This window comes from Papaver somniferum, unplaced genomic scaffold (genome assembly GCF_003573695.1).
Source record: "Papaver somniferum cultivar HN1 unplaced genomic scaffold, ASM357369v1 unplaced-scaffold_52, whole genome shotgun sequence".
Lineage (NCBI taxonomy): Eukaryota > Viridiplantae > Streptophyta > Magnoliopsida > Ranunculales > Papaveraceae > Papaver > Papaver somniferum.
In genome coordinates this window covers 1,178,107-1,197,773 of record NW_020647860.1, presented here as the reverse complement: position 1 = coordinate 1,197,773, position 19,667 = coordinate 1,178,107, and the positions used below count along the sequence as shown (strand labels likewise).

The 19,667-nt window shown below is 37.7% G+C and overlaps 1 protein-coding gene across 1 annotated transcript; it reads right to left on the bottom strand.

Annotated features, from left to right (window-relative positions):
• Nucleotides 1–12,893: 12,893 nt before the first annotated feature.
• Nucleotides 12,894–16,197, bottom strand: LOC113343010 (protein FAR1-RELATED SEQUENCE 5-like). Its single transcript, XM_026587347.1, has 5 exons — nucleotides 16,177–16,197; nucleotides 13,734–16,067; nucleotides 13,383–13,607; nucleotides 13,179–13,262; nucleotides 12,894–12,965 (listed from the first exon to the last, which is right to left on the bottom strand). The coding sequence occupies exons 1-5, from the start codon at nucleotides 16,195–16,197 to the stop codon at nucleotides 12,894–12,896; spliced, it is 2,736 nt and encodes a 911-aa protein (XP_026443132.1).
• Nucleotides 16,198–19,667: the final 3,470 nt, after the last annotated feature.

The following is a 19,667-nucleotide window of genomic DNA, read 5'->3' as shown; positions in this document are numbered from 1 at the left end:
GAACAATTTGATCTTGTATGTTTCTTCCTTTTATATATGCAGCTTGTTGAGGAGATATGAGTTTATGCACAAGACTTGACATTCTAGTTGTAATTATTTTGGTTATAATCTTGAAACTGACATTACTTAACCCAATTGGTCTAAAATGTTTAGGAGATCTTGCACCTTCAATCTTTGGTAATAAAACTAGAAAACTTGAGTTTAAGCCTTTAGGAATGAACCTCCTCTTCCAACAGAATTGTATTGCACTTACAAGATCAGCTTGAATTACCTTCCAACATGCTCTGTAAAAACTGCCCGAGAATCCATCTGGACCAGGTGAGCTGTCAGGGTCCATTTCAAAAACAATGTTTCAAATTTCTCCATCTGAAGGTATTGCATCCAGCATTGCTTGGTCTTCATTTGTAATGGTATTTGGGATGACTTCAAGTAAGGAATCTGAGATGTCTACCTCCTTAAATTTAAATTTTTCTTCAAAATACTCAATGAAAATTTTTGCAATTTTGCTTTGATCTGTGACAATATCATTATTCTCATCCTCCAGTTCAATAATTGAATTTCTGGCTTGTCTTACCTTGAAATTTGCATGAAAAAAGCTAGTGTTGGATGAACCTTCTTTGACCCATTTGGTCCTGGCTTTTAACTTCAACATTGTACTTAATTGTACTTCTTTTGAATTTAATTTATTTTCAGCTTGAACAAGTTTGTTCAGACTCTTCATTTAGAGGATTAGCATCAGATTTTTCCATTGCATCTTGTACTTCCTTTCCTGCTTCTTTTATTTGCACATTCACATTACCAAAAACTCTCCAATTCCAATCTACCAGCACCTTTTTGAGCCTTTTTAATTTGCTTTGAAATATAAAAGCAGAATCTCCCTCAATACTTTCAGACCAACTTCTTGAAACTACATCCATAAAGTTTGGATGATCCAACCAAATCCTCTGAAATTTTTGTGGAACATTTTTTGGCTTAGGACAAGATACACACACCCTCCCAGTAATGGAGCATGATCAGACGCTATCCTCATCCCAACCTTGTAACTCCATCTTCCATATTTTTGAATCCATAAATTATTAAAGACTGCCCTATCAAGATTGCATAATATTCTTCTTGCACCATGTTGACAATTTGACCATGTGAATTCAAGTCCTGATTTGGGAGGTTGAAGTAGTCACAATTGTTAAGACAATTATTGAACTCAAGCATGTTCTTAGTATTTGCAGGCTTTCCACCAACTTTTTCCATTGCTATTGTAATAGCATTGAAATCACCAATTATTAGCCAAGGAAGTTGCATAACACTTATTGCTTCCATTTCTAACCATAAGAATCTTCTCTACGCTGCACCAACATGAGCATGAACTCCAGACACCAAATTACCACCACCACTAACAGTAATCATCTGACTTGACATTGAAACAACACTTGGAGTAGGCAAACTCTTATTCCAAAACAGCCATATATTTCCTTTTTTATTTAAGATTGAATTATGGATCACCATATTCTGCATTCCTTGTAGATCCAACTTATTGCAATAAGTTAATTAGATGTTAGCTATTCTGGTGAGGGTTCAATTAAACCAAGAGCCCTTCTGCATTTATCCATATACATTGGCCCCTGCCTTCTTCATGGTTGAATATTCCAAGGCTGTCTAAACTTTGGAGAGAGTGGATCCAAACAGTCGATGGCTGGAGCAAATGCCTAACTCTGGCATATTTCTTCTATCTCATGTAATAAAGCATCAGGTTCATGGTCTAGTATCTCCAACTGTACAGAGTCTTTTGCATAACCAAACGAAGGATTCTGGTTATATGCGCAAGACTCCCTTTTAGGCTCTAAAAAGTCAGGCGTGAAGTGCCGGAGGGGAGCAGCTGCAGATTGGCTAGAAAAAAAGCAGTGCCAACAGCACTGTCATTCTGCTGTTCATCGATAGACGAAACTCTCTCTATGTCAAGGGGGAGGTTCTGGAGCACCATTAGCGGTGTGGTTGAAGTCTAGACTGTTTTACGGAAGGCGTGACATGGCGTTATCCAGAACTGTGAAGATTGCATTTTTGTTACCAATGTCTATAAATGATAAGGTCTTATCTAGTAAGAGTGTTGCTAACTAATTTTTTTGTTTTTTGGTTGATTGATCTAACCGATTGAATATTTTGTTATCTTGAAAACCAAGGATAGTTGAAACTGTTGGCCCTGTTAGCATGTGTTTTTCCCTTTAGATCATCCAGGTTGCTTTTAATAATTGAAAGTGGGCGGGATATCAGAATATAATTGATAACTGGTTTGAATTTGGACTCTTGAGGTATCTGAAGAACAACTGAGGAGCATTTTGGTTCTACTAAAATTTTAGTTCAATTCACTTAGTTGGAAGGTTGATGTTGGCGGGATCCCCCAGGTTCAGTATACATGAAGACCATCGAACATCAAGCAAAGCAGCTTGCCAATTAGGTTCCTTGCAAGATGGTTTCGTAATGGGAGATGGCAGTAAACAACATTTTGGACTTTGATGCTTAGTTGCCTGTATAGTGTTCACGGAAAGAAAAGTGGTTCGTGGGGTCTGAGCCTGAGGGCGGTGCTGCAGCAGTATTGTGCACAAGTGCGTCGTTACAAAGATGAACATTCTTCCACCCATGCAGATGCAAGTAGGGGTGCACAACGGTCGGTTCGGTGCGGTTATATGCCAAACCGTCCAACTAACCGTTGCTGCTTCGGTTTTTATTTTTGAAATCGTCACCGAAGTGTATTTTCATCGGTTCGGTTAAAAACCGATCCGTCTCCGATCGTTTGAAACAAGTTTGCAAAAAATCAATTTTAACTTTTCTTTTTAAGGAAAAAATTTCTAATGAAAATATAGTTGTGTAAGAAATTTGTTTAACATACATATGGTATTCAAATCTAATTGGACATTAATTTACAAATAATCAAATTTTGTATCATTATTGAGGATATAATCAAATTCAACATCCACATCTAAATCCAATATGTTATTCTCTTCTTCCTTTGCAGTCTCTTTGATCAACAGAAACATCAAGTTCAACATTTAGATCAAAACTCAAAACTATTGCTCATATACTCTTCTTAAACCTTTGGTTACTTCAATAATCGAAAAAAAACACCATTATCCAAGACTAATACATGCATCCAGACATAAAATTAGGGTTTTTCTATCAAAATAAATTAAAGAAAAAAAATCAGAAGTAATTCCCTAATTAGATCCACAACTGAAACACACCTAAAAGAAAATAATCCTCGAAACTTCGGATTATGATGGTGGTTGTTCGATCTTATGATGGTGAAACCATCCAATGGTTATTACAACAATCTGAACCATATATTATCTCTGCAACTGGTACTGGGACTATTCCAGCTTCTGTTCTTGCTGCTGCTACTGCATCTGTTTCTCAACATGGGATTTCTGTTTCTGTTGGTTTAGGTTACAGTGAGTGAGAGGAGAAGAGGCAGAAACGAAGAGTGTCTCAGAGAAGAAGAGAAACTACCCTAAGATTAGGGTTTCAAAATATATATATATAGTGTAGGGTTTAATCTAGACGGCTAGAATTGATAAGGATAAAATAAATCGACGGTCTGTATTATTCGGTTTTCCGGTTCGGTTAGGGCGCGGTTAATGGTGAAACCGTTGGCCGAACCGAAGATCTAGCGGTTATCAAAATTAAAACCATGACCGACGGTTGGATTATAGGTTCATGATTATGCAATTTGAAAGAACGATATTTTGCCTGGCTTGATTGGGGTATACCTAATGAGACAAAATCTGGGTCATTTTGAAGTAAACTAAGCCACCCCTTAACCGTGTATTTTCTAAATGGCTAAATTACCCTTGTTTAATTAACACTAAAATTCTGATTAGATTAATTAATTAAGTTTAAATTGATTGAATAGATTAAAACTTATGAATTTAAGTTATGAAATTTTGTTTTTGATTGAACTTTTGTGGGATGATTTTTTTTTGTTTGAGAGTATCTCTTGCAACGAAAATGAAAGCACACAACCGAAACACTTCAAAAAAATGGGATTGCAAATCTGTTGTATGAAATCATACTCAAAATCAAAGAAGAAATCAACACTTTCAGTTCTGAAGTATGAAAAGTCGGCAAGGTCGACTAATGAAGATCATGCCGACCAATATCGTCCGGTAAGGTCGACCAATGAAGAAAATGTCGACTTAAAATGTCCGGCAACGTATACAAATGAAGACAATGCCGGCATTATTATTTTTGACACAGAAGACTGTTATAAATGCGTAGGTATTCGGCATGGTATTGATTCTTACCTTACCGGCTATATGTAGTCGGCAACTATTTGATTTCTTACCTTGCCGGCTAGCATTTAGTCGGCACTGTAGTAATCTTACAACCTTGCCGACTTTAGTTATCCCCAAAAAGAAAACTGAATTCTAATAGATGCAATTCACTTTATTCATGCAATTTTGGTTACTACATTGATTGAAACATAAAATATAACTTCTTGTCGACGGAAAAACGAATGCACTTAGCATGAGCATCAAGCCTTTGAAATCCTAGGCGACCCTAGTGGACGAGTTATAATCGGGTGAGGGTTTACATAGAGATCTACCCACAAAACCTACACTAAAACCATCAATCTTCATTGAAGGAATCCCAATCATCTTCGGCCTGCATGAAGTCCGGGGCATACTCCGGGATTTTGGAGACTATGAATTCATAGCTTGCATCGAATGCGAATGCTTCCCCCTTTTCCTCCAAGTAGCGCGCTTTGACGACTTCATGCTACAAAAGAAAAACACAAACTTAATTTGTTAGTGGTGTTTAGTAGGAAGACCAAACAACATGGATCACGTAAAATAAACCACAAACATACTTACAAATTGTTCAATGGACAAGTTGAAGTTGATAGCATTGAAAATCCGGGGTCGGAGAGCTAAAAAATCAAATCTCGCATTTTCGATGACTAGGTGCCTGTCATGGACTTGTGGAACACTTCTTCTATTAGGATTCCCAAAATCTTGCCTAAATTTGTTGTGTACCCTAGCCCAAAAGGTTACGGCATCCACCCTTACGGAGGACTGATGTCTAACTCGAGTATCCGCGTACCACGCTTTGGTGATTGCCAAATCTTCATTTGAGTCAAATGATGCCATTGTTGTATGTAGAGAGCTATTGGGAGAGTTAGATGGAGTGTATGATGATATGAGCTTTGGAGAGTATATGCAAATAGGTGTGTGTTGTTTTGTAGAGATAAGTAGTTTATTTATAAGATGGTCCCAAATTTGGCCGTTATAGTGCCCAAGTACAAGTCAATCAATGCAATTGTACTAGCAAAAAATTTGAATTTTGAATTCGCCGGCGCGGTTTTGTTTCACCAATACCCCGACTAAGTTTGGATGGCAGGGTATTAATTTTCTTACCCTGCCGACCTTCTAATGATTTTAGGCATCAGGAGTTCATTTTTTTATGTTTAACGTCGGAATAGTATTTTGTCATTAGCGTGCCGGATACGGTATAGTCGGCAAGATCGTGATTTATAACCATGTCGAACTTATTATGCTTTTAGGCATCATAAGAAGGTATTTTCTGCAACACATAGTCGGCAGAGTCGATAACATAATACCTTGCCGTCCGTAAACCAGTCGGCTAGGTTTAATATGATTACCTTTTCGACCCTAGTATGCAAATAATTTCTGCTGTCAGGGCCGACAGTCTGACAGCTCACAACCCTGGTGTAGTCGGCAATGTAACTTAAAAAAACATGCTGGCATAAGTATTGAAACTTTACATAGCTAAACAAACAATTAATTCAACAACTAGAAATCCAACATTTTTTGTCCAAAATATGGAAACATGTCCCACAAACCTTAAAAAAAAACATTTTCACAACCATTAACCTTAACATTTGTCTACTACAACATAAGGAAATAAACTAGGAATGCATTCATTCACCACCACGACCACGACCACAGCCTCGTTTAGGAGCACCACCACCACTACTACATTCACCACCAGTGGAACGAGCCCTCTTTTTGTCAGCATTCATCTTGGCTTGTGCTTCCCTCCTGGCTTTTTATTCCTCTTTACTTCAGCATCAGCTTGCTTGAACAATTCATAGGCATCCTCATTGTCAACATTGCTAGCAAAGTCAATGTGCTTGCTTGCTCTTCAATCGACAAAGGCTCTACTCTTTCTCTCGCGCAACACATCACCCTCACAAGGCTTTTCAAATGCTCCTTCTATTTTCAATTAAACAACAAAAAATTAATAGAATGATTCGATAATATAATGTTAAAACAATAAGATCAACTCTAAAATACTTACAAAGAACTTAAGACTTGTTGCTGAGTCTTTCGATGCCATCTTCCTCTTATGAGCCAGTTCTTCAGCAGTCATTTCCCTAATCACAATAGGACAAGCCCAACCCAAGTACCACGACATGTATCTCTCATGAGCTTCATGACCTTCTGTCACCTCGTCCAAAAGACTCGTATCGATTTTACGACCACGTCTTTCGTTCGAATGATCGGTAAATGGAGCTGGAGTGTAAGCGACGTTAATAGTTTTTTGGGACGTAGTGCAGTCCTCCCTTAGCACTGTAAAAGACGGCTCAGTATCGAAATGGGGTTCTTCTTGGACAAAACCCAATTGTATCATTACCCGATGTGGATCGTACATTGAATATCCATGGGTGAAAAGCAAGAGACTGTAGTATAATGCAACATCATCCCTCCTTTGGATTAAACCTTGATTTCTAGCATCTCGATACGTATAAAATATTACCTCTTTCGCAGTCAATTTGTCCAACCCGCTTCAGATTTTGATAAGTTGTTGCGGTATTTCCTTATCCTAACCACCCTTAAAACTGTATCTTTGTCCTCTTGGCTTATCAATCGCAAGCTTCTCATTCACTTTGACTTAAGAGTTTCCTTTCACTAAAGTAGGGAAGTGCTCATATATCCAAACCTATGCAAACACAAAGTTTAGTAAGAATCTTATCTTACTAGAATTTTAGCAAATATAAATGATTTAGACAATAAAATTACCTGGAAGAGACATATATTTACGTTAACTTGCGCAGTGAGTGCCCTTGAAGCCTTTGTCAATTCATTGTTCAAGAAGGCGACCACCGCCGCACCCCAAGAATACTCATGCATCTTATCTAAGGGATCCAATAATTGCATATACCTGACGTCGACCATGCTTCCGAAACTGTCGGGGAAGATACATTTTCCCATGACGTATAGCAAATAAGATGACGCGGTAGCATTGATTCGCACCAAGTCCACCCTTCCTTCCTCCTTATAAATTTTCTTGGTCCCAGATAATGTGTCCTTCAACTTCTTCAGATTAAACTTCTTGCTTAGATGACCATCCTTCACCACAAGCATAGACTCCGTCTTAGTCTGATCCCAACCGAACAAAGTTTTGGCCAATTTGAAGATACCCTCCCAAGAAATTTTATTATTGAATCCCTTACTGATTGCTTTTCCCTCAACCTCGAGGCCTAGAATTTGATGAGCATCATCGGGAGTTATCGCCATCTCACCGAATGGGAATAAAGTTGTATGAGTCTCTTCGAAGAACCTCTCACAGAATGCAGATACGGTAACTCTATCATGCTCAATATTCGAACTCTCCACCGCAGGCCACAACCCGGAGTTCTTGACAATCGCTTGCACCTCGTCACATTCATCGTCAAGATCCCAGTTCTTAGTCACTGAACATGAAATTGGGCGCCTCATGAGACGGATGGCATTCTTGTGATCCTAAATACCAAAAAGACAAAATGAAAAGAAGTACAAACACTTGACGCAAATTTAAGATAGATACACTTAAATAAAAAACAAAGACGGATTGAGATTACTTACGACAATATTATGGATTTGACATGCCCATGAGTCTTTGTATCCAAAAAGAACTTGTCCACCATCTTCTGGGGTTCCCTTTGGAGGCTCACCTGGTTTCAGTCTAACCATCAAATGAAAAGGAGGCATGTGTAAATCAGCTGGTTTAGTGATAACCCTCTTGTCCGGTCTTTCGGCGGTTGCAATTGCAGCTTGGGTTTGTTCTCCACCTTCTTCTTCTTCTTCCTGTTCCTCTTCAACAATTTCATCTTCTCTATCCTTATCTTTATCTTCATTACCATCATCATCATCATCATTACCTCCTGCAACATGTAGCATGTCTTGATCACCATCATCATCATCATTGTTGTTTCCTCCAGCAGCCGAAGTTCTTTCAACAACATCATCATCATCACCTCTTCTACCAGATGGAATTGATTGGTCTTCATCTGGAGTTTCATCCGAATCACTTGATTCCGATGGTGGTTGAGAATCATTCCACACACGGATCTTGAGCATCCCCGGCTCAACGAATTCCCCTCGATGTGTTACAGTCAAGAGTTTTTCACCAACACGAGGAGGTCTTGAAGGAGGAGTAGCAGTTTTATTCTTTCCCTTTTGCGACCTAAACAAGAAAAATTTAATAAGAAATCAAAAGTCAGCGGGGTCGACAAATAAAACCTTGCCGACGACACAAAAGTCGGAAGGGTCTATAACTAGAATACTTGCCGGATATGGTGTAGCTGGCAGGGTCTGACTCAAATAACCTGCCGGTGTAATAAAAACTCAAATAACTAAAAGGCAACAAGAGACACAAAAAAATTGAAATACAACCGACAGGGTACAAATTTATAACCCACCGGCTAAAAAAGAAAAACTGACGCCGGCAGGGTCCTAGGTTGAATACCTTGCTGACTCTGCAAGTAGCAGTTACAAATACTAAACAGCCGGCAAGATCTTCAACCTAAGAGCTTGCCGACTAAACCTAGCTATGAAATGTCGGCAAGGTCATGGAACAAACACCTTGCCGGCTGAATAACTGCAAATTCACAATTTTGATTTTTCTGACCTAATTTGACATGCAAACATGAAATTGGAGTACTAGAGCGAGTTTAAGTAGGCCCTTACTTTCTTAACCGCACTATTTCTTCGGTTTCGGCGGCGTTGATCTCTTCTTCTTCACGGTTTTTTCCTTCACTTTTCTTTAAACTAATTTTGAAAATTCAGGGTTGTATTCACTGGGTTTTCGATTTGCTCCTTTCATACGACTAGCCCTAGGTCGCGGCGGATCCATTTTTGAAGATTAATCGGAACTTTTGAATCAACGATCACGACAAATTAATCGACGAGTTTCGGTGGTGGGGATGGAGGAGAGCCGGTATGGTTGTGGAGGTGAAGAAGAAGAAGAAGGAAGATGAAATGAAAAAAATAAAACTGATTTAGGGTAATAAGAATTATAAAGAGCAAGAATAATATTGTAACTTCACCCATTAGGACTTCTCCTTAATCCTTACAAAAAGTCCATTTAAAATTGGGTATACCCCAATTAATCTGGATAATACCCCAATCAAGCTAGGATATTTTGAGGCTATATAATAAAAACAAGATTTTTAAAGAACAAGATTGACAGTCGGCTTAAGTTCCTGTCTTCCCGAAACACGTTTATTTGAAACTCAACAGAACTGAACCTTGGGAATTGAGAAGTAACTCATGTGAACCTGAGATCGTAATTACTGAGGATGGCCTAAATTTGACCAATTAAAAAAAGGAAAGAAAACACATTGGTCCAGCAGTAATTGCCTTTTCATTCAACCCCATGCATTTCATTGAAAACAGATTAGATTAGATTAGATTAGATTAGATTAGATTAGATTAGATTGGTTCATGGCATCAAATAGTAAGTGGGGAGTCTGGGAATAGAATTGGGTACCTTAAAGCCTACCTGTTCCAGTTCGTGATGCGTATCATATATACGGGACGAGTTTTGTAAACCCTCCATGTGCCTCCTATAATTTGTAAAAAAGGTCTACCAACATTATGCAACGTAAACCAGGGATGACTCAATGACTCATGATTATGCAAACCGTCAAAATTATTTTGTCTCCATGTTGATGGCACTGCTCAAATTTAAAATGGTATGTGATGACCGCGAAATACGATCGAGGTCCGTCGCAAAACCTAATTTCCTTGGATCCAACTCAATACTTTATTCGAGCTTGTTCGTTTCTTAGAGATGAGTGCAAACATTTCATTTCTTTTTTAAAGTTTCGATACATGGTGCCATTAAATTGGGCTCACAACTTGAGATATGGCTGCACAAGATCCGTCCATCATATCCAAATCCGCCGGTATTCGTTAAATATGTGGATTTTTAATCCGGACCTGTCCGTTATGGGTGGGAGGTTGGTTATGAAAATAAAAATCCGTTGTCTATGGGTGCGAGTTGGTTTTAGCTAATACTCGCCCAAATTCGCCCGAAAAACCCGCTAAATATACACCATTGATAAAACTAATCCTAACTGTCCGTTATCAAAACCCTAGTGGTATTAGTAGATTGTAGATAAGATAGATAACCCTCTTTCCCTAGTGGTACTAGTCTCTTCGACTCTTCCTCTCTGTCAGATTTTCAATTTGCTTTCGAAAGAGAATAAATGTAGATAAAGCTGAAGAACGTTGAACCAAAGGAAATATCCAAGTGAAATGGGAATAGACATCCATAATTAACATGTAATATTTAAAACCAGTTCTAGACAATTTTGGTGAAGTCCAAATGTCAGAAACAACTAAACTCAATGGAGTATCATAAGAAGTACTACTAAGATAAAAGGGTAATCTCTTACTCTTGCTTACATGACACGAATTGCAGTAATCAAAAGATTTATTCGAAACAGGTAAAGAAAATCGACGACAAATGTTTGAGACAGTTCTTATCATTGGGTGACCCAGACGTTGATGCCACACTGGCAGAGATGAAGCAACATGTACTTGAGGTTCGATGATATGATCAAACTTTTCCAAGTCATCTAAGATGTAAAGACCATTCTTATTCAGGCCGCGCAGCAACAGCTCCCCCGTCAAATTGTCCTTCACAAAGAAGTGAGATGTGTGAAACTCAAAAAACACATTATTGTCTTTACAAAACTGAGAAACAGACAACAAGTCTCTTTTGATACAGGGAACATGAAAGATATTATTCAACAAATATTGCCTGGAATGTAGATTGAATGTTGCATTACCAACATGAGAAATAGAAACAGTATTACCATTACCAACTTGGACTTGTTCTGTCCCCTCATACTCATGAGGGATAGACAAATTTCTGAAATCCGAAGTCATATGATATGTAGCGCCGGTGTCAGTCACCCAGTTAGCATGTTGATCTGAACTTGGAAGCACAATATAAGCAGACGGATTCCTCGTTTTGGTTGTGGAGGATTTGTCGTACCTAAACCAGCAGCGTGGTGCCTGGTGGCCATCTTTTTTACATATTTGACAGGGCTCCTCAGATGTTTTTGCTGATTGTTGACCACGGTTTGGCTGGTTAAGACGTCGTTGTGTATTTGGGAACTGGTTGCGCACAGAATTGAAACTTTGTTGAGGCTGTGAACCACGACCTTGCTGGTTCATGCTGGGAGGTGACATGTATGATGATCGGGAGGCTGCAACATTGACAGCGGGTTGCTGGATGGAAGACAGTTGCTGCTCAATGCGCATATCAAACGTCAGGAGATGAGAGTAAAAGGACTCCATATCCATGTCATCTTTCGTACTCAGTGCCGTGACAATTGGATCATAGGATTGATTCAGACCATTGCTAATGGACTGCATCTTTTCATCATTGGATACATCATATCCAGTAGCTGCAAGTTGTTCAAACAGATTCTTAGCATCATTCAAAAACGTTTTGAGAGACTTGTTACCTTTGTTCAAAGAGTGGAGTTGTTTCTTAAGGCTCATCATGTGAGCTCTTGTTTTAGGAGCAAAGTAGCTTTCAAGTTTATCCCAGACTCCTTTGGCAGTGCTAATTCCACGGACATGACACAGAACTTCTGGTGTTAGTGTCGAATTGAGCCAACCAACAAGTAGAGAATCCTGTATTTCATATTCAGCAAAGAGAGGATTTATTTCATCTGTATCTGGCAGAGTTCTAGGTGGTATTTCTTTGGTTCCATCTATGAAACTAGTGAGACCGTAGCCTTTTAAGATGGGTTGGAACTGGGTTTTCCAAAGAGAGTGATTTGTTTCTGTAAGTTTTAAGGTAACAAGGTGATGAATCTGGATATTGCGCATGCTATTTGTGTTAGCTGCCATTGTTTTTTTTGTTGATGGTTGTTGTTGCGTTGCTTGTGTTGAAGGAAGAGTTTTGGGTGATTGATAAATGCGGAAACGATGTTGGATCGAAGGCTGATACCAACTTAGGAAAAGTTTTGGTGAATATCTTCCACAAAATACTCGTGGAGATTTGATTCTTATTTATATTAGGAAAACATTGGATTTGTTACATATTTTGAATATATCCTAACAAACAAAGAAGAGTTCAAAACCTCTTTAAAGTCCTAGTTTGTGGGTCCGATCTTCTGTGCCAAAGGCAATATGAGCCACATGTGCCAAGCCAATGAAATCGCGCCACGTATTCCTCTTTATTTTTAATATCAAAACCGGATATAATTTCCTTAATCCACTCTTCTCGGTTTGGAAACAGTATCAAAACGGATTCCGTTAATGAATTTGGGAGAGAGAATATAAATAAATTATTTTTTATAGTTAAATTTATCAGATTAATTTATTTTCATTGCTATATAGACTACATTTGCTTCAAAAAAAAAAAAAGAGTTCAGGCGTTTGTTAGTGTGGCAGTCTTTCAGTTTCACTTAGAAATCTGATCTACCTACCGCTAGGAAGTGATAATGCACAATATATCAAAAATTTTAAATTATAAATATAACAATTTGAAATCAAAATTTTTGTATTAAAAGCATAAATATAACAATTTAAAAATTTCTAAATTATCTTATTAATTGAAAGACAGAATATAATTGCATCAATATCCTGCTCCTTCACTCATTGGTAGCTGCGGGGATGTAGGTTATTCAACTGCTCGTTGCCTTGTCTTGTTTGTAGTTGCACTTGTTCCTGCAAATCATTATAAAAATGTACACATAATTAGATATACAAATATCAATTTGAACTAACTTGCTAATTAACTTATATAAAACAACTTCTATGAAGCGCACAAGCTTCAATGACCCAAATCCTTGACGTAACAAGGTTCTCTTTTCAGTAGCAAGGTCCAATGAACAAATGTTTGAGGGGAACAGGGAAGACAAACAAATTCATCAATTGTACCTGTAAGAAGTTAACCATGCCATTGGAATGTTGTTGATAATTGCTTGTAGTATTGTAGCCTCCACTACCTCCCGTATACCATTGCTATTATATTAATAATTAAAATTAGTTAAATGACCATGTATCATCGAAACATGAGATGTACAATTGAGTTCACAATCAGCATGCGTACAAAAATGAAAACAGTCGTGAAAAGTATATTACCGGCACATTGTTTGAAGGTAGAGTTGTCTGTAACATAGGATTACTATAGATAGGTACAGACGTCAATGTAGGCATGGTTCCCATATAGAAATCATGCGAAGGCAGAGACATGGGTAGGTGCATCGGTAGCTCATGGCTACTACGTTGAGGTATCAATGTCGATGACGGCATCGGCAACATTTGACTGCTATATATTCCCATGGTTCCAGTAAATGAATTTGGTTCCTGAGACATGAATAAAAATGTTTAATAACTAACAAGAATGAACTAAATTATTTAGCCTTGATAATGGATGATTGATTAAGAAATGAACTTTGTATCCAATCAAAAATCAAGAAAATATAATTTTACCTGTTGGATTTGATGTGGAAGTGCAGATGGGTGTTCATGAGGATCTAAAACTGTCTGTCGAGGTTTTTTTGGTTGTGTAGCTCTTTCTAAAGCGGTTTTTGGCCTAACGGAAGTAGTACCAGTTGCCTTCTCTTTTGTTTTAATCCCCTTTACTGCTTGATAGCTATTATGAATAGCAGTGACAACTAGCTTTGGGTCATCGCTAGTTTCCGATGTGATGTCTTTGTTTATTGGGTCTTCCTGAATTGTAAGTCCCCTCAAACTTGCATCAACTTCCTTCAACGTGGTATCCAGTCCTAGTTTGGCAATTTCATATACCTCTTCAGACTCAGCTGCCCTTGTTGCTAGTTGAATATATGATCTACACAACTCTTTATATCTCCTTACGACATTTTCCCTTGACTCTCTTTTTTCATGAAGATTTGAACCGATTTTCGTGCTAACGCACTTAATATCTTTTGTCCATCTCTTCAAAATATACTGATCAGGAATGCTCTTAATATCCTTTACACAAAGGATTTTTAAAGCATGTGAGCACAAGTAACCAGCAAATTCAAATTTCCTGCAGCTGCATGAAACATTATTATTTTTCGAGTCATAAATGACTGTGCGGTGGTATTTTTTCCCATGTGGAATAACTTTATATTTACTTAATGTTTCACTTTCACCATCGTTAAAGCAGCTAAAGGAACAATCATGAGCTCTACATAGTTGTATCTGGAACAACTTGAATACTGCTGGTGTATAAACACTTGCTGCATGCTTCAAAATTTTTACTGGAAATGATAATGTAGGAGTACTTTGGCTCGCTCTAAAATCCATCCTTTTTTCTTCGTAACGACGATCATCCACTAGTCTTTCAAAATTCTCGAAAAAACGCAATAGATCATACTTGTAGCTGACATATCTTTTTACAAGACTATTTAAGCTTTCGCTGCGTTGAGTGGTGGTTATTTCAGCACAAAAGGTGTCTCTCCCATAAACTAGTGCCCATTTTTCCTTTAGATCATATAATCTTCTTAGCCAATCATTTCCATTGAGATTGTATTTTTCAAGCATCTTAAACCAAGCATTTGTAAATTCTTCTTCATCCTCGTAATCATAGACACAATTTGTGAAATCAGTTGCGAAGTTGGTAAATTTATGAAACACGTGGCTAAGATGCTTTGCAGCATTTTGATAAATATGCCAAATACACAACCGATGACATGATTCTGGCCACTGTGAAGCTAATGCTTTAGCCATTGCTGCGTCTTGGTCAGTGAAAATACTTTTTGGCTTTTTTCCAGACATAGCTTTGGAAAAAGTATCAAACAACCAGATAAAAGTTTCTGCAGATTCATCATATAATAATGCAGCACCAAAAATAATTGATTGTTTATGATGATTCACTCCGACGAACATGGCAAAGGGTCGTCCTTCTTTGTTTTTCCTGAAAGTAGTATCAAAACATACTACGTCGCCGAACAGATCATAATCTAACATCATCCTTGCATCAGCCCAGAAAATGTTAGTTATCAAATCATCTTCATCAACTTGTATAGCAGAATAGAAATTAGGATCATTTACTTGCATTTTTTGTAGATATTCTAATACACCACCTGTCTCTCCATATTTTATTTTTCTTGTTCGCTTAGTACGTAAATAATTTTTATGATCAATAGGTATAAACCCAAGATTCTCACGACCACCAGCTTGTCTACTCATAAACTCAAAAGCCTCTTTAGGAGCAATTCCTGAACTATCAGCCATATCAGCTTGAGCTGCATTTGCGATATTTAGCTTTCTGTGTGACCTAAAAAGATGAGACTTACTAGGAGTTGTAGTCACATGTGTATGATACGGAAAAAATTTACTAACACGATACTTACAATCGGGTGTGCGATTAATTTTCATTTCTGCTAGGAACCCAAACCTCGTTTCTGCTCGGTGATTTTGTACAGTATCATCGCGTTTATCTTCTTCGCGGGTACCTTGGGCTGAACAAACGTAAAGTCTGTCTCTCAATTTGCCATCTTGGAATAAATGTGTTCTACTTTTCCTAACACTAAAACCCATCATAAAAGCATATGCATTATAAAATTTGAATGCATCATCTTCGGTTCCGAACTCCATTCCAACGACAGGAATTTCTTCTTTTCGTATTCTAAAATGCATTAAATCGACGTTTCTAGTATTCGTTGGCTCTTCAATACTTTCATCAACATTTCTAGTATTTTCTGGCTCTTCAATAAGTTCATCAGTTAAAGAAGTGTTTAAATCTATACCTTGATCAAAATCCAATCTTCGATTAGTTTGACTTCCTTCTATAAACTTATCCGCAGGGCATGCGTTCTACAGCATCAAAATACAAAACATAAATTAGCATATGAAATCTAGAAACAACATACATATTTTGACTGGGTGAAATATACAATATGATTAGTATTCATATAAGTAGTACCTCCAAATCATCAGGCTCCATAAAACTCAACTGTTTGTGTTTTTTTTTTCTTAGCATCATGAACGAAGTATATAAAAGTAGATATATAGTGTATATATACGGTCAAATATTTTTTATATTTTCTATTTATATAAAAATAACAGAAAATAATCTATTTATATTCTCTCTCCCAAATTCATTAACGGAATCTGTTTTGATACTGTTTCCAAACCGAGAAGAGTGGATTAAGGAAATTATATCCGGTTTTGATATTAAAAATAAAGAGGAATACGTGGCGCGATTTCATTGGCTTGGCACAGGTGGCTCATATTGCCTTTGGCACAGAAGATACGGACCCCTAGTTTGTAGCCTATGGACTAGAGTTTGTGAGAGTCTTTGGGAAAAGTTAAAAGTGTTAATTAATAGGAAATATATCACGTACTAACATGGGGAATAGAATTGGGTACCTTAAAGCCTACCTGTTCCAGTTCGTGATGCGTATCATATATACGAGACGAGTTTTGTGAACCCTCCATGTGCCTCCTATAATTTGTAAAAAAGGTCTACCAACATTATGCAACGTAAACCAGGGATGACTCATGATTATGCAAACCGTCAAAATTATTTTGTCTCCATGTTGATGGCACTGCTCAAATTTAAAATGGTATGTGATGACCGCGAAATACGATCGAGGTCCGTCGCAAAACCTAATTTCCTTGGATCCAACTCAATACTTTATTCGAGCTTGTTCGTTTCTTAGAGATGAGTGCAAACATTTCATTTCTTTTTTAAAGTTTCGATACATGGTACCAGTAAATTGGGCTCACAACTTGAGATATGGCTGCACAAGATCCGCCCATCATATCCAAACCCGCCCGTACTCGTTAAATATGTGGATTTTTAATCCAAACCTGTCCGTTATGGGTGCGAGGTTGGTTATGAAGATAAAAATCCGTTGTCTATGGGTGCGAGTTGGTTTTAGCTAATACTCGCCCAAATTCGCCCGAAAAACCCGCTAAATATACACCATTGATAAAACTAATCCTAACCGTCCGTTATCAAAACCCTAATGGTATTAGTAGATTGTAGATAAGATAGATAACCCTCTTTCCCTAGTGGTACTAGTCTCTTCGACTCTTCCTCTCTGTTAGGCGAACTTCTTCCTAGTTCCTCAGTTCTTCTTCTTCCTAGTTCCTCAGTTCTCTTCACTTACTATGTACACTAATACTTGTTTAAGCTTAACAATGAAGACTTATGTAGTTATGTTTACGGTTTATAAAGAACTTAGGTAAGTAGTTTATTTAATATTTAAAACATGTGCGTGAATGATTATTGATTATAAAGTGGGTTTAAGCAGGTTTAAACCAAAACCGCCCAACCCATAGCGGGGGTAGCAAAACCCGCCCGTTGTTTGTGGGTGTGGAGTTGGTTATGAAAATAAAAACCCGCAATTTGTGGGTGCGAGATTGGTTTTAGCTAATACTCGTCCATGTGCAGCTCTAACTTGAAACGGCGGACACACCACCCGCTTCAAGTTTTACGTTTAACACAATTTCCAATTTTGTTGTTTTGTAATTTGGTTGAATCACATGGACTGCTCACTCCAAGAGCAAGAAGACAATCAGTCGGACTATTTTCAACTGCATTTTCCCGCTTTTAGCCGGGTGTTAAGCCTGTTTGGATACAAAAGCAGAAACAAGAAATATTTATGAACTTCTCACAAGTACTTCTCAGAAATTCAAAAGTGGATAAGTTAGTTTGGCAAGTGCTTGACTTATAAGTTGAAAAGCCAATAAGTAAGTTTGGCAACACAACAAGGTAGAAATCAAAATATATTTGGTATCATAATTTTAGTTGTTATGATGAACACATTAATCATCACTTTTGTTGTTTGTTGCAAAGCAAATTTATGCATTTAAATAAACATAATTTTCAGATCGGCATCAGTTCTTTATCCACAAAAGAGAGTCCAGAAAATGAGGGAACGACGGTGTAACTTATCCCGAGTCCTGCCCTAAAAGATAGGTTATTGTTAGTTGAGTTGATGCCTTCAAAGTCGAGAAAGCTGCAGCGCTTGGTTAGGAAGTTGCAGTACTTTCTTCAGATGCGGGAACCGATGGGGTTGGTGTTGCATTTACGAGTCCCTGCAACCACAAATAAATAAGCGCTCCAGCTGCACTAACTAAGACAGACAAAGTAGTAAAAGCAACGGAGCTAAATGCATCACCAATCATACCAATCACATTGAAATAGTCAGAAGTAGATAGCTCAAAGGCGGTGGCACCTAAATATACCTTCCAAACAAATGGAAAAGAACTCTAATTTGCAAACAAATGAAAACAACAAGTAGGGCAATTACAACATCATTAACAACTGTAATACTTTGCGAACTGTTCGAGTTCTTCGTAACACTCCCCTAGTTGATGCATAAATCTGAAACAAAAAGGGCGCTGATCACCAATAGTCACAAATGTAAAGAGGTACCACATTGGAAGGGAGTATGAGAGAGTTATAATCAATCTTAGCAACCACCAAGATAAGATCACAGCAGCTGGAATGAGACTCCTTACAGTGCATACATGAGAATATAAAGAGGTACTATCACCAGAAATGTAGCTTAGGAACTTAACATTTACAGATTATATATGCGAGTATAGTGCATGAGATACTTCAACAATATGAAATAAGTGAAACTAGCTAATGAGTGGACTGATTCATATCAGCAGTCACCCGGAGAAAACAACAATAATTTGACATAAACGTAAACTGAAAATGAAGATCGGGAAATAAATAAGCTAAAAGTCTTATAATAATTACCCATAATTACCTATAATTTATCCAGGCCAGATTAAATTAGTGCTCGAATCTCTGTAAATCCAATGCTATCTTCCCCATGGAAAACTCCTATCGAAACGTGATAAAAATGGTCTCAATTTCCGACCTAATAATAGTATGGTTATCTAATTACTTGTACAAGTATTACAAATTTTAGGCAATGACAACAAAAGCACAGAGCTTACAGAATTAACGTCTTGTGAGAGGAAAGAAAACACCTAAGATTGATTATAACTCTCTCAAACACCTAGCATACCTGAACAATTCATCAAACAGAATTAGCGTCTTGTAAGAGGAATTTCGTCAAACACCTACCATACCTGAACCATTCATTAATTTACTGAATTTAAGCAAAAATCAATAAAACCCAGGAAATAAAACAATAAAAAAACAAAAACCCAAGTAAGGAATTTAGTTAGTTATCAACACTTACCGGTAACGATTGGAGTTCCATAAATTCAGTCTAAGGGGTGTAAATAATACCCGAAAATACTTGGCTTGCATGTACCCGCCTGAGCCTGTACGTACCCGAATGAGCCCAAAGCCTGTTACACCCCGTTACGGGCCACCTGGCCTGACCTGATTAGTTTAAATGGGCGGGTTCGGACTTTCACTACAATTTAATAGCCTGGCATGGTACCTGCCCGAACGGCCCGGCCTGGTATCCGTTTAAATTT

Excerpts from the sequence above, each read along its gene's own strand:
- LOC113343010 (XM_026587347.1), bottom strand. The coding sequence starts at position 16,197 with ATGGAGCCTGATGATTTGGAG. Across the intron at positions 13,608-13,733 it reads TTCCACATCAAATCCAACAG|GAACCAAATTCATTTACTGG; the intron begins GTAAAATTATAT and ends TTCATGTCTCAG. Across the intron at positions 12,966-13,178 it reads GCATGGTTAACTTCTTACAG|GAACAAGTGCAACTACAAAC; the intron begins GTACAATTGATG and ends AATGATTTGCAG.